Source organism: Camelus ferus, chromosome 13 (assembly GCF_009834535.1).
Source record: "Camelus ferus isolate YT-003-E chromosome 13, BCGSAC_Cfer_1.0, whole genome shotgun sequence".
NCBI lineage: Eukaryota > Metazoa > Chordata > Mammalia > Artiodactyla > Camelidae > Camelus > Camelus ferus.
Window position 1 is genome coordinate 53,233,859 of NC_045708.1, and position 26,367 is coordinate 53,260,225.

At 37.6% G+C, this 26,367-nt stretch overlaps 1 protein-coding gene across 5 annotated transcripts in view; it reads right to left on the minus strand.

Annotated features, from left to right (window-relative positions):
* Positions 1-26,367, minus strand: part of NEGR1 (neuronal growth regulator 1) — a 779,356-nt gene that overhangs the window by 163,175 nt on the left and 589,814 nt on the right. For all 5 annotated transcript variants that reach the window (XM_032494567.1, XM_032494570.1, XM_032494569.1 and 2 more), the window contains exons 5-6: positions 20,508-20,628; positions 4,106-4,257 (exon numbers count right to left, since the gene is read on the minus strand). In XM_032494567.1, the coding sequence (XP_032350458.1) occupies positions 4,106-4,257; positions 20,508-20,628 (273 nt within the window). The remainder of the gene's footprint in view (positions 1-4,105; positions 4,258-20,507; positions 20,629-26,367) is intronic.

The following is a 26,367-nucleotide window of genomic DNA, read 5'->3' on the forward strand; positions in this document are numbered from 1 at the left end:
CAGTTCTATTCGTTCTTTTCTTTCCAGCATCCTGCGCAGGGCTTTGTATATTGTAGGCAGTCAATACATATATTTGATGAATGAATATTGCTATTGAATAAATTATCAGAGCTTCATAATAGAATGGTTGTTTTACTTCTGCTTTCACTCTTTAAATCTCCTGGATGTCTGAACTTCTATGCTGCAAACATCGTATTTAATCTGGAATTAGAGCCACAGAGCCTGCTTCACGCACTGAGCAAGGGATGCTGAAGGATGAGGTTAAATTATGAACTAGACTTGGGACATTGTATCAAGTTTGCATGCCTTCTCCCTGGCTTGCTAATTTACCATTTAAGCCCTCGGTAAAGTACTGCGCAGTCAGTCATCAAATAAGTTCAGGCATCTATATGTAGTTTTTTGAAAGGAATTGAACTAAGTATTCTTGCAGGATGTGATACAGTAACAATGGCTAACATTCATTAAACGCTTGTTTTGATTCAGGCTAAGTGTTAAGCATTTTACATGCATCATCTCATTTAATTTTTATCCTGTAGGTGGGAGCTATTATTGCCATCATGTTATAAATGAATTAACTGAAGCTTTGGCACTTGGGTAACTTACTCAAAATCCCATAACTGATATGTGGTAAAGCTGTGGTTCAAATTACATCCTGCTTAACTTCCTTTACGTGAAACACACATAAATACACACCCCCACACCCACACACATAAAGACTTACACACCAACAAGTGCTACACTCCTTTTTGGATGGTCTTAGTTACGGCAAAGCTCTAAACTACAGTTTCTTGCCTTTTATCTTCTTGGTGATCTGGAAGAATGTAGGTTATTACAAATCAGGACTGGATTATAACAGAATCAAGATCTAACCTAAACAGTTACAGATGGAGACCTGATCCCCAGGGGCTAACACACTATTGGAATGCTATCAACCAGTGTGAGTGTCTGCTATGTATAAGCACTATGCTAGGAAACTTACATTTTCAACAATCTTATCTTTGAGCATATTAACTATTCATGGGTACAAATCATGAAAAAATGAATTTTTCATTCATGTTCCACATACCATCATGTGCACAAGTGGCAGACTCTTTGAAGTCTAATTCCTTTCTCCTGGATAAGAAGATGGGCAAGTTAGCTTTACAAACTCCCTTAACTATAGGAAGGGATGATTTTCAATAAAAGATCCTAAGAAATTCTTTAACAGGTCATAGGCCAATATTAGATCAGCTTAGGGTGGGCAGGCCACTAGTCTTGGATGAACATAGTGGTTGAAGACTCTCCCAATCACAGTGAAGATATGACAGGAACTCTTACCAAGGGACACACTGCTGTCTCTCCAACTAGCTTCATTTGAACTTTAAGAAAGATGTCTTTCCCCATGTATAGTTAGCAGATTCACAATGCCCATATTGGAAAACTGTACCACCTCAAGGAGTTTAAAAATCCGATAAAAATGAGGGTTTAAATGTCTCTGAGTCTCATTTTGGTCTAATTTTTCAGTCAACTATTAACCCCATTCATCATTCATATACTTGAATTTTACACCTCGTATATGTTGTTTATTTCTAAATACTTATTAAAAAAGTTTTTATATATCGAGGAATAGCACCCTAAACTATTAAAGAAAAGTTCATAAAAACCCTAAAAAAGGGCAAATATATTACATGCAGTGGTTTATCTTTCAAAAATATGTTGCAAATAATACAATTTATCTCTCACGCCATTGCTGGTTTTACGGTCACAATGAGAGACAGTGACACGTGGAAGTTAAAAGCTGGGGCTCTCAAACCAGAGTGTTGGGATTCAGGTTTTTGCTTTGTCACTTATTAACCATTTGACTTCAGGTGAAGCTTTTAATCTCTCTTCATCTCAGTTTCCTCATCTGTAAGAAGGTAATTTTGGAATGTACCTTTTTATGTCAGAATTAAAACAAAATTATAGAAAGAGATTGGAATAGGATCTGGTCTCTAGTTAGCTCGCAGTGAATGCTATTGGTCATCACTGTGACAGTGCTTTGTATATCCAGAGATTATACATACACATTCTACAGCTAAAACCTAGTTCATTCATTCATTTATTAAGTATTTATTCAATCACTTATTCAATGTTTGACTAATTCATTTTATTCATTAAAGATTTACTGGTTGCCTATTAAATAGCAGCCACTGTGCTTAGTGATATGGGAGATAACATAATCAGATATTGATACTGTCTTCTCAACAGAGATAGCTGGGTGGAGAGATAAAAACTATACAAAAATAATAATTGTACAAAATAGAAATATGTAGTGCAATAAGAGTGTCAGATAAGGATGTACGGGAGTTCTGAATACACACAGACATTTCTTCAAACTTCCAGGGCTGTGTTCAGAATTACAGAAAAGACTGCAGATTATGTCTTCCTTAACAAAATTAACGAAACTGCACTAGTATTTTTTAGCACTTCTACATATAAGAAACCAGTGGCAAAGGAAGATCATTAGTGTCCATTCTGAAGGTATCACATTTAGAAGCCTTTCGACACTGCCTTATATCCAAATGATTATGCTAAGGTTGTCAGAGTAAAACAAACACTTAAATAAGTGACATGTGTTCCTAATTTGTCACATTCATACTGCTTCAGTTTTGAAAATCAAAATGTAATTTAGAAATTTAAATAGCAAAAAAGTTAATGTGTTATTAAGTCTTAAATTGTCTTTACTTTTTCTATTTAATTCATTTATTCTTTCAGGTACTTGAATATTTAAACTGTTTAAAATATTAATAACATACCAAAGGAACTATCAATATTTACATTAAATTGGAATTCACACTGTTCGTTAATATTTTCAATGACTTATTCATAATTACACTAAATAAATCATCCTCATGTAAGAAATTTAAGCAAGTATATTATACGGCAAACAATGGTTTTCTTTCAGAGTAGGGGGGTATTAAGAAATATTTAGCAACATTAAGCTGGAATAATAAATGATGTGATGTTTTAGAAGTGTATATAGAACAAACTGTTTCCAAATGATTATTTTCTACTAACAACAAACTGATATATTTTATTTAAAAACAAAGGTTCTTAAATTGTGGTAATGCAAAGTTCACAAATCATGAACCTTCTTATTCTGATACATTTTTAAGTAGCAGGAATATTATATATCCCTTTCTCCATTTCTGCAAAATAGAGATGATCACTTCCGTGATGGACTCACAGCATTTGCATTTTTCAGAGACGACTTACTATCACAGGATGATAACATAAATATACATATGTCAGGTCATCGTAGAAATATAAACTCTAAAAGATAAGGATGATTCAGATAACTTTGTGGAGCTGAAAAGACAGTGTATTCTCTGTAGTTTTCTTTGAACATTTTGACAAACTTCAAAATCAGGAATATTTTATGGTTATAGCAGTTTGTTGGTTACTCAGCTTCCAAAAAGCCCTAAAGCTAATTGTAGGAGAAAACAGCGTAAATTTCTCTCCCTTCAACTAATCCTTGTGTTTGCACTTTTTTTTTTTCATTTCTAGTCCTTAGGAACTAAGCTACATTAGAAATATAATATGCATTTTAGTAAAACCTTAGGTTGTATATCAAAATACAGTTTTGAATCAAAACATTATCTATATGGATAAAATATTTTGTACTTGATCATGTACTTACTATTTCATTTTATTTATGGCATGAGAAATTCTCACTACTTCAGGATAAATGTCTAAAGAAAACCAACCAATAGTACACTCAACCTAAATTCATCTATGCTTAAAGATAGTATAACACATTTTTTGAAACACAACAAAACAAAAACAAAACCCCACCAAACCAACCGTCTTCAGTCAGAAGACAATTTTTAGTGGATCCTAATATTTATGTAATTTTTCCTCTTTTCTCACTTCTAAGATATTTTTCTAAACACATATAGACTTCTTTAGGGATTACAAAATTTTCAAACACCCAGATTATCTTGGGGCAAAGTTTCTTCTGTGTACGGAACATGTCACAACAGGCTGAGCTCTAAAACGAACACATTCTGTTCTTAGGTTTTATCTCTACTGATGGGTAGGAGCCAAAAGGCCCCTTGGCACCTTTGGGCCACACTGTGTTACTTACGGCTGAGAGGCAGGCTCGCATTGGTTGTGCCTAGCTTGTTGGCAGCCACACAAGTATAGTTGCCGAAGTGCTCCTGTGTCACGTTGGTAACAGTGAGAATGGATCTTGTGCTAAAATTTTGAATAATAATTCCTTGTTGGCCATTGAAGAGCCTAAAAGACAAAATAAACTCTAAGTAAATGTGTGTTGTGAATACCAGTTTCATTTTTATCTTAGATGGGGTTGTCAAGGCAACCATAGACAGTCGTGACCCTGCTGGTGTTAGCATATAATGTGATAATGGTGCAATTATATATTTCCTTACAGCAGTAGGTATCAGGGAAGAGAGGTTGTATGACAGCTGTAGACTGGTCCTGTGGGATTATTTATGCTATATAAGAAACTGAACTTGGATATCCACATGTCCTTATTCATACACTGATTTGTATTTTAGAAAATTAAACAACACTACAGCAATAGTATCTTAACTGTTAAGGTCAGGAAAAAGTAAAGGGAATTAAATAAGACAATTCCACTAAAAAACACAAAAGAATGGTTTCTAAGAACTTGGCTAGAATATGTCTAGGCCATTTCAGATGATATTATTGGATAACTCTCATGAAAATTAAGCCTGCAATGTAGTAGGATGATTTTAAGTCCAGGGTCAACACCACTTTACTGCTACTACATACGAACAACCCAGACAGATGATCTGCTGTTAAACCTAGAAAACCAGTGCAGTGTAATATTGAAGACAGTATTTGAAGTTGAATATTTGCTACATATTAGAAATGTGCCTGGGAAGTCCTTTAACCTCTCTGAGCTTCAATATAGGATTCAATTTTACCCGATTCCACCTTGGCTACTAAACATTCTCTCTCCAGATTTGCTCTGACTCTCAAATAGGCGGGCACAGCTTTACCGCTTTCAGTGCTTGCCACGCTCACTTCTGCTCCACTCTTTTCTTGAATCTTTACCCAATGGTCACCATTCCCTTTTATCTCTAACAGCCAGGAACTTCCTTCCTCATTTCGAGCTGACCCATGTCCTATCTCTCTTACTCCCCTGCTCCTTAAGTGGCTCCTCTCTCTCTCTCTCTCTCTCTCTTTTTCTCTCTCTCCTTTCATTGGCCCCTTCAGGAAACTCTCTCTAAATATGAATTCTGCTATAATTAGATGCCAACCAAGTAAGAACTTCTCCTTAACTAACCCCAGAATTTATTGTGAAAAAGATGTGCTGATTACAATACAGGCTATGTAAGTTCATAGCTCAAATGGCATGTTAGTTTTTCCTTTCTAATGTATTCAAGTCTTCCTACTAAATATTTCTTTAATCATGAAGATGCTAATACATGGCATTCCCCTGAAGTTTAGGTTGAACTCCTTTGCATTATGTTACGTGACTTGCATCTGAATTTAGATATAATATAATGTAGTTAAATGCAGATTAAAATAAGCAACCATGCTTGATTACTCTGGGAATTACTTATATTCCATAAAATAGCTGCATTTGGCTTCCCCAAAACTCAACATTTAATCAGATTAACAAAAACTTTGAGTTGAACAAATATTGAAAAACTTGAATTTAAGCAATAAACCTAATGACCTCCAACTCTGACACAAGAAAATAGGACACAGAATATCAAGGATATGACAGTTTTTACTCCTTTGTCTCACACTGCAAACCTATCAGTACTTATGCTAAAATCCCATAGCTATTATTGCCTATTTTTCTGCATCACATGAATAACTTCTTTTAACCAGTTAGTATATGTTATGTATAAAACTTCACAGTTTCATTGTCCTGCAAGCTACTACACTGTAGCTTAAATCAATTTGCCCATGTGTATGCCATGGCTACATTCTCCAGAGTGCTCAGCAACTTCCCAGACTTAGATTAGTCTTTACTGTGCCCCATCTACCAAAAGCCAGATTCATTTTGCTGCTAAAGAATTGAGACAAAATCAGTCAGGGGTCTTCATTTGGCTAAACTCTGGGGAAAAAATCTCAAGGGAGTATACTCAGTCACTTCGTGGCACTGTCTGCTTATGTTCCTTATGGTTGTCATTCTGAGCTGGGTTCCAATTCTCTGCCCTTTAATGTATCCGAAGGCAAAGCCCCAGATGTTGCTAAATCATGCAGTGCATCCACGCTCTGTATGTGCTGGCCCATTTTTGGCCCCTGGCCAGCGGTGTGATGTGCACTCTTACCAGAGTGGGACATTAGTGGCACTTTAGCAATAGAAACTCCTGCTGCTCCCATCAGCCCGGCAGGTGATTATGGCCAATAAAAAAGACAAGCATCTTCCCTGGGGGGATTTTCTTCCCTCTAGAAGATGCTACCTCTCTGAGATGACTGGAAAAGTACAAGGCTGCCTTTCTTCTATATTTGGGAGCTTCAGAAGTACAGACTCCTCGAAGCACTAGGTAAGAGCTATCTTCGCCTGGTAATGACTGGGACAGCCTTTCCAAAGCTGGCCTCGAAGGAGAGTGACTTCTGAGGGGGTGCCTATCTCTGGAGGGTGTATTTCTGTGATGTTCCTACTGGGATCCTAGGGGCAGTGGTAGATGGAGGCTTTCTCAGCTATTTACATCAATTCTGAAGACGATCATTAATCACCACAAAGATGAGTTCTATACTAGGTGATTAGGGAATAGGCTGGACAACGCATGATCTCTGGAGATATTTAAGAAGAATCAAACATATAAACAGGTATTTACAACAGAGGCTATCTTAGTCACAGTGGTGACCCTTTTCAGATGAATACATCTACCCTTAGTTACTAGATAAAAACAATGGAACCATGCCTAAAGTCCCATCAGGTATGAACCTAATGTAATTTCACTCCTTGACTAAAAACAAATAATAGAAGAGCTCTTTAACTGATGACACTTTTTCATGAAACAGATTTATTTTAACATGTTTGGATAATAATTGTATTTTCTAGAAAGAATCATTTTTTTTTATCAAACATAGAGTCGGCAAATTAAATTGTTATTCTGTGTTAAAGAGAATCCTTGATAGGTTTAAAGCATGCACACAAGAACTTGTTCACAGGGTGACCCTGGCCCCAGTGAGTTTTTCATTTTCATCCCAGACTTGTTTGAAACCAGACTTCCTTGCATAAGTGACGTGAAATCTGAAAGCGACAACTCAAGCAATAGTTTGCATTCCACCTTGTAATAAAACCAGAGAATGAAATCCAGAATATTGCCTATTTTTGGAGTTCTTTCTCTCTCTTTTCCTAAATAGTTAATGCTTTCAAGTTCTAAGAGAATTGTTCTTCTACTGACTTAGATTATAGAATGAGAGATGTTTTCTTATAGCCCCTTCCCCCTAAAAGGGAGAAATGAATTCTGTTGAGCTTGGAATTTAATATGACATTCCTTTCCTCAGCAGGAGATCAGCACATGGTGCTTGCTCAGAAATGCTTGGTTATTTTTATTTTCTGCATTTTTACCATTCAGTGGAATTGTATGTAAGCTTCTTCAATCACCATGGACACTGCTGTCCTCTACCCTCTGCCACCAATAGGAGTTTGTTCCATACCACTATGATCTGTGTCCTCCCCAAATTCATATGTTGAAGTCTTAAGTCCCACCCTAAGGTGTTAGTGGGCGGGGTCCTTGGGAGGGGCTTAAAAGTCATGAAGGTGAAACCTTCATGGTTGAGATCAGTACCTCACGAAAGAGGCCCCAGAGAGATGCCCAGCTCCTTTTGCAGGTGAGAATACAATGAGGAGTCTGTGACCCAGAAGGGGACCCTCACCAGATCATGCTGCCACCCTGACCTTGGACTTTCAGCCTCCAGAACTGTGAGGCGTATTTCCTTTGTTTATAAGCCACCCAGTCTGAGGGACTTTGTTACAGAAGCCCAAATGGACTAACACACATACCAAGGACCACTGCCCTCTCTCTTCTTTCTTCTGTCTTTTGCTAATGCCTCATAAATCTGTGAGGTGCAGGCCATTTGTTTCTTCAGCAGATGCTGCCAACTCATAAGTGACACAGCCTGACCAACTAACTAGTTTGGAATTAGAAATGTTCCTAGTATTTTCAAGTGTCAGTCAGAGGCAGCACATAGAAAGCATGCTAATAACTACGGTGCTTCCACTTCTGCCTCATGAAATGTCCACAGACTTCACAATCACAACGTCTGTTAGACAGTAGCTATCTGGGATGGCCAGAAGAGCCCACAGCAACAGCACGACAGCAAAACTAATCACATAGCCAATGGCACTGATTGTTAAGATTGCAAAAATAAATGGAGCTGCTATACCTGACCTCATTCATTTTATATATAAATCCAGCCTCGCTTCATATTTTGAGACTACTGTTCATTATCTGCCTCCCCAGATCAGGAGTAACCATAAATATTTCTAGAGAAACAAACTTTCAGGTGCAAATGGTCAGAGAAAAACTTCATTGCTAGTATAGGAAATGCACGTGAGTGTATCAGATGACAACATTTAAAATATTAAAATAACTTTAAATAGGAGTGGGAGACGTGTTCTCAAATGAAAACAGATCTTTTATCAGACTAGAATTACAAAAGAGTATAATAATATAACATATATCACTGGATAACATGAATACAGTCTTATTAACTGATCTCTGGGTGGCAGCTTAGGAAAGATGGAAGATGGTGGGGGAGGGTAAGTAGTTCTCATATCATAAGGGGTATATTTACAAAGTAAAGGATTTTACTTCCAACAATGGACTTCAGGTTTATGAGTTAAAGCTGTAACTCAAAAAAAGAGCTTTAGAAAAAGTCCTGGGTGATAAAGAACTCTGAAATGGTCTTAACGGAAATGAAGTTTTCGTCCGTCATCAAAGGATGATGAAATGCCTCCTTTGCTTGAAGCACTGATTTAGAAACCAAAGGGGTGAAAAAAACCCCAAATATGGTACAGTTACTATCTAAAGGACCTTAGCTACATCTGAAGATGACACTGAGATGGCATCCAGGTCTGCACACAGCACATCTTATAATGTCTCCCTCAACGATAAAGTTCCAGGCTATATATATTTCTGGCTCTGAATTCATGGCTGTATTTCTAGTCTTTTAAGTGTGAGCAGGAAAGCTTGATGTATGTAGAAAATGTGAGCTGTTCTCAACACATTTATGACTGAAGTATTTTAACATTAAAACATTTCAACATTGTACAAAAAAGTTTAGTGTTAAGAATGTGGGAAACTGACATTCAGAAAACATTTAAGCATTTTCAAAAGTGTATCAGATACTCTTCATAGCAATCCTAGGAGGTAAGCATTATTAGTCCCATTTTGCAGATGAGAGGAAAAAAGTTGAGAAAAAATTAAGTTTAACTTCTATTTCTATTTTAATTAAGCAAGTGGTAGAACCAAAGTTCAATCCAGGTCTTCTGACTATTGGTATCTTCCCAAAGTAGCAATTGATACATTCAAATCATCAGGTAGAAACCCAAGATACTGTATTTGAGTTTGGAGAGACAAGTCAGAAACCATGGGTGGTTCAAGGAAATCAAGTTAACCCAGGGAATAAAACCAACAGAGCTAAATAACCAAGTGTCATGTGGCATTCAGGCCAGGAAAGCCAGGTCCAATCATCCATGAGGTGAATCTAGTGGGAAAGAAAGTCAAACCAAAATGTAGAGTCCAGTTCAACTAGCTGTTTCGAGGTTTCCCTGAACTAGAGGCCTCTGGACTGTCTATCGTGGACTTAGTGCAGCCTCTTACAGCAGCTGTCTTTAGCCTCCAGTGGAGTCAGCCTTTCAGACCACACAGAGTCCCAAGAGGAAAAGCACGAAATAGGCTGTCATCTCCCTCCTCAAACTACCTCCCTTAACACATACATATACCTTCAGCATCAGTTATTGTTTGTTTTTCGTCTCCTAGGTCCACTAAATATTTGGGTGGTGGTAAATCTCTCCTCGTAGGGTATACGCGAGAGATAATCAAGAATGACAGAGTAAGTAAAACCTAGAATAGTGGTGCTAATGCACTATTTTAAAGTTAAGTCCAGAATTGTCTCTAAGTCTGAATTCTAGTGATGCTGTGGAGTTACTGTGTTCTCTCTGACTTGGTCAAATCATCATATGTAACAAACACCATCTCAGCTGTAAGTTTTCACATATTTGTGTGACTTTTGATTACTTTCCACATTCCCCATTAGAGTCTAACTCTATTCGAGCAAGGATCCTGGCTAGTTTTGTTACTCACTGTATTCTAAGCATGTTGTATAGTGCTGGGCACTTGATAGTTAACACAGTAAGTAATTATTGCATGTTTGACTGAATGAATTACGTTTTTACATTTCTGTAATGCTTGGTTTTTTCATCTGTGAAATGGGAAAAATGAAGCCAATTCCAAACTGTTGATGGAAACTGTTTTTCAAACATATAAAATGTAATATCTATGCATATATACATATCAAACGCAGTAGGCACTAGATATATGATAGGTGTTACTGCTCAATGATAGGGTCTGTTTCTTAGAACAGATACATTTTCTCTCATGTGGCAGCAAAATATTAAATGTTGAGTACAAACAGGAAATTATTTTTAGAGAAAAGATCTAGAAGAGTGACTGAAAAGATCATGGCATCATGATTTCAAGATGTGCCAAACTCCGTATCAATTACATGCACATTATCAACATCATCTAGGCTTTTCACAGATGTGCAGGGTAGATTAAAAAAAAATTTAAAAGAGAGGGAGGAGTAAGAACTGCTAGAAACCGGAGAAATGAAAATTTATGTGAACATGCTCCTATAGCAACCTATCAGTTTACTGTGTTGCTTGGTACTTAAGGCTCAAAAACATATATCATTTATCCCCAGGAACAAACTGAAGAATATCATGTATCATTGTCTTAGCCCCAAGGGGTATCTATCTTTAGTTACACATTTGAATATATTAATGTTATTATAATATATTAGAACATTTAAATGATTTTAGACTTTATTAGGCTATTTAAAATGTATGTCTTGTTTACTTTATCAATTTTAATGAAATTAGTAATTTTAGATTAGAGACCTTTGGGCTGCCTGACTTGCAACGGTTTGATTTGCAAGGGGAGAAGATCGTCTTTTGACCCTACTTCAAATAAACGAAGGCGACACTGCAGGCGTCAGTCCTCCCCTGACTGCAGGGAGTTTTGTATCCCTGACAACCTGGCCTCTGGCTAGACTTCTCCCCTCTGTTTGAACTTCTTTTCTAATATCCATGTGCTCCTGATTTTAATGTCAAATTTCATCCCACGATATACCAACACAACCACTTTGCAGGGACCACACTCACAAAGCAGAAATAGTGGGAAGTCAGACTTGAGCAACAGAAACCAGTTTCCTTTCTGTAATCACATGTTGGGTTTACAGTGTCCCACAGTCTAAGGTGACAGGATGCATTTCTACTAATACTCTCTTAGTAATTTGAAACTGTATCAAAATTCTAATGGCTCTACTTTATCATTATTAAAAGGCCACAACTCATTCTTGCAACAGAGTGCATTCCAAACACCATGTTAGATGCTGGGAACATGGTGGTGAACAGGGCAGAATCCTCACTCCCGGGTAGACTATAGATTAGGAAGAGAAATGGACAAGTAAAAAAGTTGAGTACAGTTTAAAAAGTGCTTTGAGGCGAGAATATGGGAGTACCTCTGGAGAGCTGCTGCTTCTAGTAGAAAAGGTCCAGGGTAGTTTTCTGAGAGAAAGTGACATCTGAATAGGGAGCAAAGTGGAAGGCAGCCAGCCGAAGGTAACCAGGCTCGGGAAGTGTGTGGGAGGGGCCTGCAAGGAAAGTGGCCAATACCTGAAGATGCTTGAAAGACAGAGATCGGGTCATAATTTAGGAATTAAATACTTTAGGATGCCTATAGCCCCTACTGTGAGACAGCAGAATGGTAAGATTCCTAGCCAAGAGAGGTAAACAGGGGCGAGAACACGAAGGCTTCATGACTCGCTGTGGCGTTAGGCCTTTATTCCAGGGACAACCAGGAACCACTGAAGGGTTCAAGCACAAGTGACTAAATCAGACATTTATTTTGGAAATATCACTATGAATTTTAAGAACACAACCAAAATCCAGCTGTTAGCTGGTGGACTGTGTATCCAGTGTTAACACTTCGATTTCAGTATGTCCCAAACCAAACGCAGCACAGTCTCTTCCAAATCCCCTTTCCTGTGTCCCCAGCCTCAGCTAATGACTTCAGCATTCACCCTTGTTATTGAGCTAGAAAATCTGGAATTACCTTCAAAATTCTCCCTTCCTTATAGTTAATCAGACACTGAAATATACAAATGCTACATTTTTTCTCTCTCTTGCTTTTTAACTGCACAACCAATACCTTAGTTTAAGCCATATTTTATACATTTCTAATCCATTTCTCCCAACTACTTCCTGAAACATTTTGTGAAGATGAGGAGTGGACTGCTTTACTACTGTTGAAAAGCCCTCCAACAGCTTCTCAATACCTATGGAATTAAGTCCACGGATAACATCTTATCATGACATTTAAGATCCTTTCTAAACCTACCTCCTGTTACACCAGATTTCACATCCTGTACCCCAAAGCATAAAAAACCCTTATTTAATACTCTCTTCTATATATAAACTAGATGAACAGCAAGTTCCTTCTGTATAGCAAAGGGAACTATATTCAGCATCTTGTAGTAAACTATAATGAAAAAGAATATGAAAAAGAATATATGTATATGTATGTTTGACTGAAACATTATGCTGTGTGCCAGAAATTGATGCAACTGACTATACCTCAATTAAAAAAATACAGAGAGATAGAAAAAAATGAAACATACATAAATAAATAAAAAACTGCCCACACAATGCTCACATGAATTCACTAGGTTCTTTTCTGGCCTGTGATTATTTTTAACCCCTTGCAATGTTTGGAAATACTATTCATCATGTGGTGTCCAGTGCAAAAATTTTTCCCCTGAAGCATTTGTTAATGCTCTGATTTGAGTTGAATCGACCCTTGCTGTGCACTCTCAAGAACTTGACTTAGGGTCCCCTTAAGATATTCTTACTTGGTATTTATTTCATTTTGGTGATTTTTATGACAAACTGTAAACTCTACGTCAAGGGATGCAAACTGGCCTTGGCCCACTTTCAACTTTATTTGGCACAAAGTTTTAAATATAATAATATGTATTTATGTCTTATGCAGACATGTGCTTTCCAGCTCCCAGTAGTTGAAATGCTCCCATTTGTTTCACATATTTACCCTTTATCAGCCTGGCCTTGCATGACCGGGGGTGATGGAGCTGTACTGATAAGACTTTGGTTATAAAAAGGAGTGAAATATCATCAGAATGAAATTAATAAAATCATAAACAAGCAAATAAATAATAATGAGATGACATTAGAAATGCAAGTTCTTTCAATGAAGGAACTTGCTTCCTTTTCAAATTTTGCAAATTATCTCACAGATAAGTGCCCAATGTAAAGAAGTAGAATCTCAGGTCAGTAGGGAAGAGCACCTTTTAACATGGGATGGTAATGAGGTTATTTCCAGTCTCCTGCTAAATCAAAATATGTAACTTCCAACTCTTGTAAGAATAGTCTTGCCAATGAGAGGATGAGAGGTAGGTGCGGGTGGGAGGGGAGAAGACAGAACTACCTTATTTCTAGTCTCTCCTGAATAATCAAAATTGTGTGGTAAAATCTAGAAAAAGGATAGCTGGACACAGTCAGGAAATCAGGGTTTGCTTTGTTTCTGTTTTTAAAAATCACTTTATTGAGGTATAATTGGTACCTCAACTCTAAAGCTGTACATATTTAATATATACAACTCAGTGAGTTTGAGAATCAGTATACACCTGTGAAACCATCAACATAAAGGCCACACATATCCATCACCTCCCAAGTTTTCCTTGAAATTAGATTTTACTTCCCGTTCTGTACTTCCCTTCAACAAGTCATTTCACCTTTATGAGACAGTTTTGTTTTGTTTTAAATCAGGCGTAATCTAGTTAGAATTCTGCAAGGAATGCACAAGATAGCAAACAGCGAGTTAAATAATATGTGTTGTAAGACTGCAAAGTCAGCATATCAGGTAAAAGTTGCATGTCATCAAAACTGCCCTTGAAAATTCCCTAAACTTCCTTGCTTGAGACTAGTATACTTCACAAGAGTCTTCAAAATGGGGGGTAAGGACCTCAGGGTGGGTACAAAGTGATCTGTTGGAGTATGAGGAAAAAATAATAGAATGCCCATTTATATTGCATTTGTATCTCATCTTTTAAATTGTATCTGTTGCAGGTCATTTAATTTATGCAAAATACTAGTTCAGAAGTGCATACACATAATTTACATACAAGTATGCATATATTGGTAGTTTTTGCTAAGTTTTGAATTTTACTTATGGTGATAAATGTTCTAAAAATGTTGCGGACCACTATGTTACATCATTCTCTATGGCTGAGCCCTGGATGAAATAGTTTGTTTTTGTTTTAGAATCATGTTATATTACATACCTACCTTCAACCTGAGGAGCTCACTGAGAATGGAGAGATACTCACACTACCAGAGGTAAATGGGAGTGAAGACCAACTGAAGGAGTAGCGAGGAGCATGTCTTCCATTACATGTCTTTCTGAAACTTATGTATCGAGTAGAGTAAGGAGCCGTGCCCTTTAAATTGTTACTACCACGTTTATCTCTTTCTTTCTCTTTTTTTCTCTCTCTCTCATGTAGCACCCAAAGCTCAAAGAGTATGGAAGTGAAATATAAAAATGTGCACATTTTGCAAAACTAGCATACATAAAAATGCTTGAAAATCATAATGTGCTATACAAATGTAATGTATTCATAACTTTGACACACATAAATTACACGAAAAATAGCAAAGAAAAAGGATCACTGAAGACACAGAAGAATATTTTAACTCATTTTTCTGGTTCCCTTGAAAATAAAAGAAGGGACGAAGACAAGACCCTCCCAATGTTCCTTCATCAAAGTGAACAACTCAGATGAAATTTACAGCCTGTCTAGGTGACCCAGTGGTAAATAATCTAGACTAGGAAAAAGGAGAGGAAAGGTCACTCCACTTCATTCTGATTTCTCAAGTTCCTCTCACCTCGGTAAAGCCAAGAATAAAAAATCATCATGACCTAAAGTGAAAACCTAACCTGATTGAAAAAGGTCATCATACTTCTGTGTAATGTGAACGTGACATTTGCTACATGGTTGATTTTAGGCTTTTTCCTATCCTCTCAATGGTACCTTTATACATTTTGTAACATGCACATGCATGTTTTATACACATAGATAATAAATCCTTTACAGCAAGGCAATAAGGTAATGCTCATCACATTTCCTGTGAAGCAAAGGTGTAGATGGAACAGTTAATAGGATTCAGAGGTAAGAGTTATGCTGACATAATATTTGTTGTAAAGAATGACCTAAAAATGCATAGACTAAATTTGAAACTCATTGCTTAAAAGGTCAAAATATTATAGGTTTTCACAGTCAACTATAAAACATTCAATTTTTAGGAACACATTCGCTTAACAGATATATTGATAATTTTAATGTTTTATCACATATTTGTTTTTCATTCATGGAGATAATTTGTATTTACCTTGTGTGTAACTTTTGTATCTCTATCTTAAATTACAATACAGAATTTAAAAAAAAACCCGTTGTGATTAAAGAATTCCAAAAAAGCATTGCTACAATTGGCCATTTGCCTGAAAACTGGCAACGTGAATAAAATATGCACTATTTTAAAAGACTGCAGCTGCTAAATTCATCATGAAAAATCCAAAGGCATGTCTTTCTAGGCTGCGAGCTTGGATTTGAGGCGATGTAAAGGGAATTCAACTAAGCAGGCGAATAAGAAAATTCTGATCTGAGACAAGATTATAATGCCATCTCAGCGAAGTGATACAAAACCTATGTTTTTGCAAGACCTATTTAAATGTTAGTCCATTACAGTTTAGTTTGTTTTTATTCCTAATCCTAAGTGAATGCACTGTTCTGAAGCTATGGATGAACTTAATTTCATGTCATCAAAGACATTATGTGCTTTACAGTACTTGGCCTGTTCTGAAAGAGTTCTTTCTCTGCTTAGAAGGAACGTATTTCCTCTTATCTGTCTTCTCTATTATCAAGAAAAAAGTTGAAATTTTTGGCCCTCTATATAATTGAACTCTGAACTCCTATTTTCCCAATACTTAAAAACTTACATGAAGTAAACATTAGTCTATTAGAACTGTCCCTGCACTATGCTGCAAGAGACCACAGTGTTAAAAAATGACCATTTTATACCAAGGGACAATACTTTAATAACAGGTATATAACTTTAGTCATTCTCATGATGCTTAACTGAACAGTGCAATAAACTAAAGGTCAAATGGCTATTATTTCTAATATAAAAATAATTACATCATCCATGAGAGAGACAATGTGAGAGCCATCTTTGGGGACAACATCTGATAATCCTCACCCCTTGATATTTAATGTCCTCATGTTGCCTCTCCATCATTGAATAGGGTCGTCCTTTGTAACCAATAATATATTGCAAAAATGACAGACTATGACTCCTGAGTCTAGGTCATAAACAGCTTCTACCATGTTCTCTTAGATCACCAGTTCTGCGGGAAGTCAACCACTGTGTCATGAAGAGGTCCACATGGTGATTAACAGAGGCCGTCTGCCAATCACAGGCACTAACTTGCAGGCACGTGAGTGAGCTGCCTTGGAAGCAGATCCTCCAGCCCTAGTCAAGCCTTCAGAGGATCAGCACTCGGTGATCCTGGATGGGACCCTGATGAGAGACCCTGAGCCATATCCCACTCAACTGCTCCTGGATTCCTGCCCCACAGAAACTGTTTGAGATAATAAATCCTTACTGTTTTAAACTGCCAAATTTGGGTTGGTTATCAATAACCAATAATGGCAATATAGACAAGGGAAAGAATATGGGCTGAGAGGCTGACAAATCTAAACTGTGTCCTGAGAGCATCTTTTAAGTGAGTGCTCTTAGACAGGTGAAGTCTCTTGTGTTTCAGTTTTGTCATCAGTAAATTGAGGATAATAAATCATACTTCACAAAGGTCTGAAGAATACATGAGATAGAAGAATTTAACAGCCTTGGAAAGTGATTTATCCTCAGTATTTTTTTTTTAATTTTCTTTAAATTGTGCTTAATTGTGCAGGTTTTTTGTTGTTGTTGTTGTTGTTTTATTTTATTTTTTAATGTTTGCAAGCAGATTATTCCCAGGACACAGAAGTGGATTTTACAGGATGTGGAAGAACTATAAGGTTAGAGATGAGATGAGAGATGATCAGGTACTTCCTCTTTTCTTCTATGTTTGTGTTTGTTAATATGTATTTGAATGAAAAGCTGACTTTGAAGATCTTGATTTAAGAGAGATGAATTTTTATAAAAATTCCCTTAAGTAGAAGTAAAGAGAGTAAATTATTTCTAAATATTTTTTGTAAACCCCGAGTATAAAAGATTTCTAGGAAATAAAACTTCTCCAGATCTTGCAAAATCTCTTCTCTACTCTGACAGAGCCTCTGACAGCCTCGTGCTTCTGCTAATGACCTTGAGGTCAAGAAAACAACTTGAAAACATGTTGTATCTGTTTCTTCTCTGTCTGGTCACCTTGACTCACTTATTTCTGTGTTTTTGACTTAATAAATTTGGGAAATTATAAGTGAGTGTTTACACCACGTGTGCAGTCTTTAATTTTACTAACTTATAAATTACCTGCATTGTCTTTACCTTGGCATTTAACATTGGCATCTCATATTGTTTTTGATAGACTCTGAGGTCCCAGGATCAATACTAGGTGTCATAGTCTAGGGGTTAAATCCTTGGACTCTGCAAGAAGAGGTGCAAGACTTCTTGGGCCCAAATCCCAGGTCTGTCACTAACTATGGACTTGTGCAAATTACCTGAAAACACTGTGCTTTGGTTCCCCTCAAGCAAAAGATGAGAATAATAATAGTACCTATCTTACAGGTTTGTTGTGAAAATTAAACCAGTTAATGCTAAATATCAGGTGTTCATTACATAGACAGTTTTTCATTTTGATGAGATAAGTATGTAAATGACCTGGGCCCTAAAGGTAGCATGGGAGATCCATTTAGTGTGTGTAGCAACAATTTATTCAGCAAGCAGACTATTTCTCTCTCTTACTCCCTGCATATACTCAAACTTGCTTTTCTATAATTTTGAGAAGAATTTATATATTCTAGTGGTATTTGAGAATTTGGATATTTCCTCAAACACAACCCTAACAAATGACAAACGTATACTTCACTCTGAAATGAAAATGTTTGCCTTTGACAAGTGCATTTGATTCTCACAGCTGCTAGATTCGCTTTATATGGGTGAGTGTATTGGGGAGGGGCCCTGATTGGGGAGAATCAGTCCACCTTTTTCAGCAGTAGTTTTAAACTCCTTTGAAAATCTAATAAAAGCTATAGTCCATCTCCCCAGTAGGAGAAAAATTGGCTCTTTGCTATATTTTCTATAGGCCAAGAAAGTGGACTGAGGATTATCGTAGCCTTTTTTGAGAATGGTTGCTGAATTTAGGAACAGGAAAGCGAGAGAAATAGCAAAAAAAAAAAAAAAAAAAATTTAGGCCATCAATTCACAAAATATTAGAAACAAAATGGACTTTAACAAAGGAGCTCTCACTTGTGCTACCAGGAATCATTCTCTTTGCTTAAAAAAAAAAGGCCTGATACAGTTTCAAAGGTGACTTTGAAAGATATGTAAAATCATTTAAGTCATTTTTTCAACTGTGCTTTGTGGAGAACCAGGGTTGGTGGGGGCTGGCAGGGCTGCAAGGACATCCTAACGGAAGGGAGGGCTCTGAGCAGATGGTGCTGAGGCTCCACTCACCCCAGCTTCCATAGATATTACTTGTTGGGCTTCCAAATAAGACTGTATGCAAACAAAGGGTTTCATCACTTTCAAAGGATTGAGAACCAGTCTCCTAGAAGTTTTTCTATATGGATCACCACAAATGGAAAACTGCCCAGCGTGGATTATCAGAAGCTGAGAAAGGTTATATTGCCAGATACACAATCTTGTAGGGTGGGACAAGGGTGACCACAGACCAGTCTACCTAAATCTAGATTAAAAAAAAAATATGGGGTCCTCCATGAAACAACAAAGAAGCAGATTTATATTAAGTAAAAGCATTAATTAATTAGTAAAAAGAATTAAAAATTAAACAGCCCAAACCGTAGTAAGAGGTTGCATATAAAATAGCTGTAAAACATTTTAGGTAAAACCACCACGAGTTATCCAAGACAAATGAGGTGCTTGTGGGGGTTTCTTCTATTGTTAAGGCTGATGTTGAAGGGGGAGAATACAAATCCTCTTTTATTACCATTTAAGAAACAAAGTACCCGCTTATGTCACACCCATTCTCACCCACTGTGTCAATATCTAAGTTCTTACACGATTTCACCTGTTTTCTGTTTGGACATTTAGCTATAATCAGTTATGAGCTATGGCAAAAGTAAATAAACCCCATAGGTACATGTTGAACAGTATGGGATTATCAACATTTAGCTTCTTTTTCTTTTTTCTTTTTTTTTTTTTTGACCGAAACGGCAATTTCATACGGTCCAACCTAACATTTTTCTTGAACACATCCCTCCCTAGTTTTGAAGCAAAAAATACGTATTACAGATAATATCCTCCCCTCTGCATTCCATCTCCCATTTAACCCACAGGGGTCCCACTCTTCTTTGATGACTTGATAAGAGCAGCTGGAGAAGTCGGAACGAGCCCACTGGTTGAAAGTAAAGAGAAAGTAGTCAAATCCTGTCTTCTCTTGTTCAACAGCTCTTGCCAAGGCTTTCTGAAGCTCCTCAAGGGGACAATCACACAGAACTGAAGTCAGAGTAGCCCTAAAGTCCCCTTGGTTAGTCCTTCAAACGTGTATTTTATCCCTCTATAGCCCCTTAGTGACAGAATACCGGAAACGCAATGTTCTGTAAAACAAAATGTTAGAATGTCTTGCGGGAGAGTGAGGCAGGTGAAAGGGTTGAGGTTTATCAAGGAAGCCAGGCAGAGTCAGCAGCTCTGATTGCTTTTGGAGTGCTCTCCTGGACTCTGTGCCCGAGTCCTTTAAGGGCTGGTTTCCCGAGTAAACATGGTTGCCAGCAAGAGCGATGGTGTGGTGGTTCAGGAGGGAGGGGAAGAAATGAAACGTATCAGTGATGGGGGATTTGCAGGCATTTCTGAGATCTTATAAACCAGCGTGGACATTTCTTCTGGATGCTTTTATAAGCTACTTATCCCTCCCACGTGGCCCTCTTCAGTTTGCCAGCCCTGCGAGGAGGCTGCTGAGAATCATTCAAGCCAGTTAAAGAAATTGCTAAAGTAAGTATCTGAAACACAAACACATTAGCACAAAGTGCTTGAAACAGAGTAATAATCACAAAGTCCTTACTTCTTCTCTCCTTTGTACCATTCAAAGGCCGGAGGCGGCACACCTGCACCTTCGCATCTTATCAATCCACTGCGTCCAGGGGCCACCGTGCCAGATTTAATTTCCTGAATTGTAGGAGCAACTGAAAAAGAAACAAAGAAAGAGAGAAACGGGTGGATAAGTCAAAATCATCTTCAACAGAAATATAGCACACGCATATTTTTATTCCTTCTATATTCAAAGCAATCTTATGCCTGCTAGGCCAATGTATCACATTTTCAGTGTTTTATGCTTCTAATACAAGACTAGTCATTTTCAGCTTCATTTTTCAAGTTGGACAATAGATGAATGTTCCCTGGGAGTGCAGAGTAAATGCAATACATTTTGGCCTTGCTTCCTATTGGAAAAAATGGCATTGTTGAGGGGAACACTTCATCTGTACTCCAGTCAAACTACACTCCAATAATAGCTCTCATTTACAGAGTGATCACCGGGAGCCAGTCCTGGGGCTAGGTGCTTTATGCTCACGACTTCCTCACAGCAATACTCTAAGCTAGATGGAATTATCCCAATTTTACAGATATGAAAACGGAAACTCAGAGAGGTTAAATAATTTGTCTAAGGTCGCACAGCTGCTTAGCTACAGAGTTTGGATTTGATGTGAGGCATGTTGACTCAAAGTCCGAGCTCTTTCTGTATTCTGTGTTTTTCCCTACTCCCTATGCCGTAGCACATTCTAGAGATTTTTTTTAATGTGGTTTCTTCTACCTGGAATGTTATTTTCCCCCATTTCCACAGATTCAAGTTCCAATGTAGGTGTCACCATCTCCATACTGTTCCATGTTGCTCTGGCTGGAAATAGCTTTCTCTTCTTTGAGTAGTTTATCTAAATCTCTCATACAATCTACTTTCTATCCTGTATTGTAATTATTTATGGGTATGCCAGGCTTCCTTGTCAACTGCCCGAAGGCAGGGTAATGATCTGATTCATCCTTGCATATTCAGAGATCAAAGCACAGTGCCTGGCATGAAATGATGCTTTATAAGCTTCATTATAGCATAGCCATTCCTTTTAGTCACCGAATAGTTATAGAGCCATAGATACATACCAGGTCTTTCTCAAGGCACAAGCAGTGAAACTCCCTGACATGATGAAACTTACATTCTAGACAGGTTGGGAGATAAGGAGACAGACTATAAGCAGTAAATAAAATAAATACCTAATTTAAGTGAAATGCTAGAAATTGATAAGAAATATGGTTAAAAAAACAAAACAGCAAGGTAAGAGGAATTAGCGGAAGGAATGGGTTGCAGTTTTATGAAGGGTGATCTGAGTAGGACTCATCGAGAAGGTAAGATGTTAGCCAAGATGATGGTGATGGGTGAGCTTGTTACGCAGCTATCTGGAGAAAGAGCCTTCCAGGCAGATGGAGGAGCTTGCCGTAAGGCCCTGAGGCTGAAGCAAGCCTGCTTCATTTGAGAAATATCAAGATCAGCATGGCTGAAGCGAAGAGAAAGGGAGAGTAGCAGGAGACGGAGTGTGAGGGTGAATTGTGTCAACATGATTTGAGTCACAGAGCGTCCGGATATTTGCCAAACGTTTTTTCAGCGGCCTCAGTAGCACGTCGCCCTTCCTATGCAGGTGCATGTCATACTGTCCACTGAAAGCCTGAATAGAAGGGAAGGGGGAGGGAGGATTTGGCCCTTCGCTGCCTGACAGTTGAGCTAAGTTATAAGTCTTCTGCTCTCAAATTGAGATTTACACAGTTGGCTCCCGGGTTCTCAGGCCTTCACACTCAGATTGAAGCAGGTTTCCAGCTTGCGTACGGCAGTTTGTGGGACATCTCAGCCTGCTAAGAAGTGAGCCATTTCCTCATAATTGAATTCTCTCTCATGAACATGTGTATGTGTACAGGTATGCATGTGTGTGTGTGTGTGTGTGTAGGTTTTGTTACCCTGGAGAACCCTGAATAATATACGGAGCCAAAGGACAGAAGATGAGCTAGGAGCCTGAGGGCCATTTTAAAGATTTGGCTTCTACTCTGAATGAAATGGTGAATCACTAACAAGGAGAGGTGTAATCCGATTTTTGCTTTAAAAGTATCACATCACTCTGGCTGCTGTGTTGAGAACAGACCCTAGCGAGGCCAGGATGAAAGCTGTCACAGTGTGCAAGGCAAGTGATGCTGGCAGCTCAGACCAGGATGGTGGCACTGGGGGTAGTGCAGAGTGACTGGCTTCGGGGTCTATTGTGAAGCTGGAGCCAACGGGATTTCTTGACAGATGTTTAAAAAAACAAGAGTGACTTCATTTGGCTTAAATAGAAGTTTAGAAATACCCATTGATTGAGATGGGTCAGACTGTAAGTAGATGACTTCCGAAGGAAACATTATGAGTTGTATGTAAGTGTCATTTTTTTAACAGGGTATTTTTTTATAGATTTGTTTAAATTATTACTTTTTGTTGAAGTATTGTCAGGTTACAATGTTGTGTTAATTTCTGGTGTACAGCATAGTGATTCAGTTATACATACACATATATATATACATATTCCTTATCATATTCTTTTTCATTATAGGCCATTTATAAGTTATTGTCACTTAAAGTCCATAGTTTACATTAGGGTCACTCTTCGTGCTGTACATTCTATGGGTTTGGACAAAAGCATAACGATGTATATCCATCATTATGATATCAAACAAAGCATTTTCACTGCCCTTGAAGTCCATCCTCCTATTCCTAAATCTGCCTATTCATTTCTACTACTCTGCCATCCCTGGTAGCCACTGAATTTTTAAATTTTCTCCATAGTTTTGCCTTTTACAGAATGTTATATAGTTGAGATCATATAGTATGTAGCCTTTTCAGATTGGCTTCCTTCACTTAGCAATATGCATTTAAGGGTCCTCCATGTCTTTTCATGGCTTGATAGCTCATTTCTTTTCAGCACTGAATCGTATTCCATTGTCTGTATGTACCACAGTTTATTTATCCATTAACCTGCTGAAGAACTTCTTGGTTGCTTCCAAGAATTGACAATTGTATGTAAAACTGCTATGCACATGCATGTGCAGGTTTTTGTGTGAACATAAGTTTTCAACTCCTCTGGGTAGATACTAAGAAGTGAAATTGCTGGATTGTATGGGAAAAGTATGTTTAGTTTTGTAAGAAACTGCCAACTTATCTTCCAAAGTGGCTGAACCATTTTGCATTCCCACCAGCAATGCAAGAGTTCCTGTTGCTCCATATCCTCACCGATGTTTGGAGCTGTCTGTGTTCCAGATTTTGGTCATTCTACTAGATATGCAGGGTATCTCCTTGTTTTAATTTGGATTTTGCTGAGGACATGATGTGAAGGGTCTGTTCATATGTTTACTGGCATATGATCTGTCTATCTTCTTTGGTGAGGTCTTTGGCCCACTTTTTTAACTGAATTGTTTATACTATTTTTATTGAGTTTTAAGAGTTCTTTTCATATTTTGGATAACAATCCTTTATCAGACATGTCTTTCACAAATATTCTCTCCCAGTCTGTGGCTTGTCTTTTCATTTTCTTGACAGTGTGTTTCATGGAGCCAAAATTTCTAACTTTAACAAAGATCAGCTTGTCGATTATTTCTTCCATGAATCGTGCCTTTGGTGTTGTATCTAAAAAATCATCATTAATCCCAAGATCATCTAGATTTTCTCCCATGTTAACTTCTTGTTTTATATGTATGCCTCTTTTCATAAATATTTTCTTTCCTACCCGTCTTTTTAACATAGTACGTTATTTCAAACACCATGGAAAAGAGTTCAGCACAACAGAAACCTGGAACGTGCAAGTACTAATTCATTCGAATGACCTAAGTAAGTGTGCACTTTGGATTTATTTTAAGTTTCCTTAGAAAGAGATTAAAAAAGTACAGAGTTTAATGATTTTTCAATATGCGGCGGAAATGAAAACTGTAAACACTCTTAAAACAAAACCTTGCCTTTTCTTTTAAAAATACTCTAGCAGATTAATCATTTTCTATTAAGGGTGACACTTCACTTTGAAATTATAGTACCTCTTTCTCTGTGGTATTTTTATTCTTAATGATAAAGGTTCAATTTATATTTCTGGAAAAATTTGCAAAGAGTTTTATTAAAGTACTTGGTAATAACTTGGTTAAAAAATGATGAAAAGTAGCAAAAAAGTTTGGATGAAAAAATGTTATAATACACATACACATTCATATATATACACCAATATAAGCATGCACCCACTTTCTAATTCAATATAAGGAATTATTTAATAAATTTTAACTTTGTTAAACAAAGGCTCACACCTTCCCTTATGAATCTATACACTTACTAAAGACATCTATCAATAAAACCCCAATTACTGTCAATTATTATGGCACTGTTTTGCTTGTGAGAAGAATAGGTAAGGTGATACTTTCACGCTTGTCCTCATAAGCTTTCATCTCCCTTTCTCTCCCTGTCACACTAAGAGGCCATAACCTTTTACGGTACCCAACTATTACTGAAGACGAAATAACACATGCAACAGGAGATCTATCCCAAGCTTCTACTGATCACCTGGTTAGTTTAATTACTCTCTTGTTTGTCAAGGGGGCCATGACTCATTACAAACAAAACCATGAAATCCGGAACATCGCCTGAAAACCCAGGCGTAATGAACCGAAATAAAACTCTAATTTGTCATTAAAAGGCTTTCACGCAGGACAGTGTGCATACGGCTCAGCACTAGGTAAGCACACGCGTTAAAGGGACATGATCGTGTTGTCTAGGGGTTCACGGGCTGCTGGGATGGGCACTGAAAACAGAGAGATACCTAAAAAGTCATACGGAAGCCTAGATAACAAAGGAAACAGGAGTTAACATGGCAAATAAGAAAAAGTCCTAAGAGCATTTTATGTGTTAGAGAATTAAAGGGCTACGGGCTATGAGTGATCATTGTGGAGAGGAGCGTCTTCAGTAGATTTCATTTGGAGGCTCAAATTATAAACTTGAACTTGAAGGCTATATTGATTTTTCTTGGGGACATGAATGGACTCTCATGCGTATTATTCTGCCTCTTTTGAAAATGATTGTTCAGGAGAGAGAGGGTTTATCCACTTAGTCTTCATTCCTTCATCAACTCAACAAGTATTTTTATTGGGGAACACACATTAATGAAAAAACAACATTCCTGGCCTCCTAGGGCTAATATTCTTGAGTTTGTGTGTGGGTGTGCAATGAATAAATAAACAGTAAGGGAGTGATATGAACTGAGATGGAAATTGATCAGGGTAGAAGAAAAAGGAATGCAAGGTGTGTTATTTCATATGTTGCAGTCACAAAGCTCCTTACTGATAAGGCAATATTTGAGCAGCAAACTAAGTGATAGGAGGAAAGGAATCATGTGGTTATCTGTAGGAAATTATTAAAATAAGGGGAAACAGAAAGATTAGAGGCCCTGAGTTGACAGCACTGAGGTAGAAACATGCTGAACAGGTGTGAGGGGCATCAAGGTGGTTATTGTGGCTCGAGCAGAGAAGTGAGAGGAAGAATCCAGAAAAGAAGGTCGGGTGGGCAGCTGGAGATCAGATTCTGTAGGGTCTGGTAGCCTATGGAAAAGCCTTAGAATTTTATTCTAAGATGAGGTTTTGGTGCTTTTGAGAAGAGGAGCGACATGGTTTGATTAACATTTTATACGGGTTTTTTTTTTTTTTTAACCGCAGTGTGGAACATGGTCTGCATGGAGGGAGGCAGGAGAGGAAACAGGCAGACTAGGAGGCGGTGGTAATAATCTTTAGGATGATGAGAAAAATCACTGGCCAGTCCACAGAAAAGGCAGGAATTTAGAGAAAATTTAATTAAATAGATCATTGGTCACACTGGACCTGAATCAACT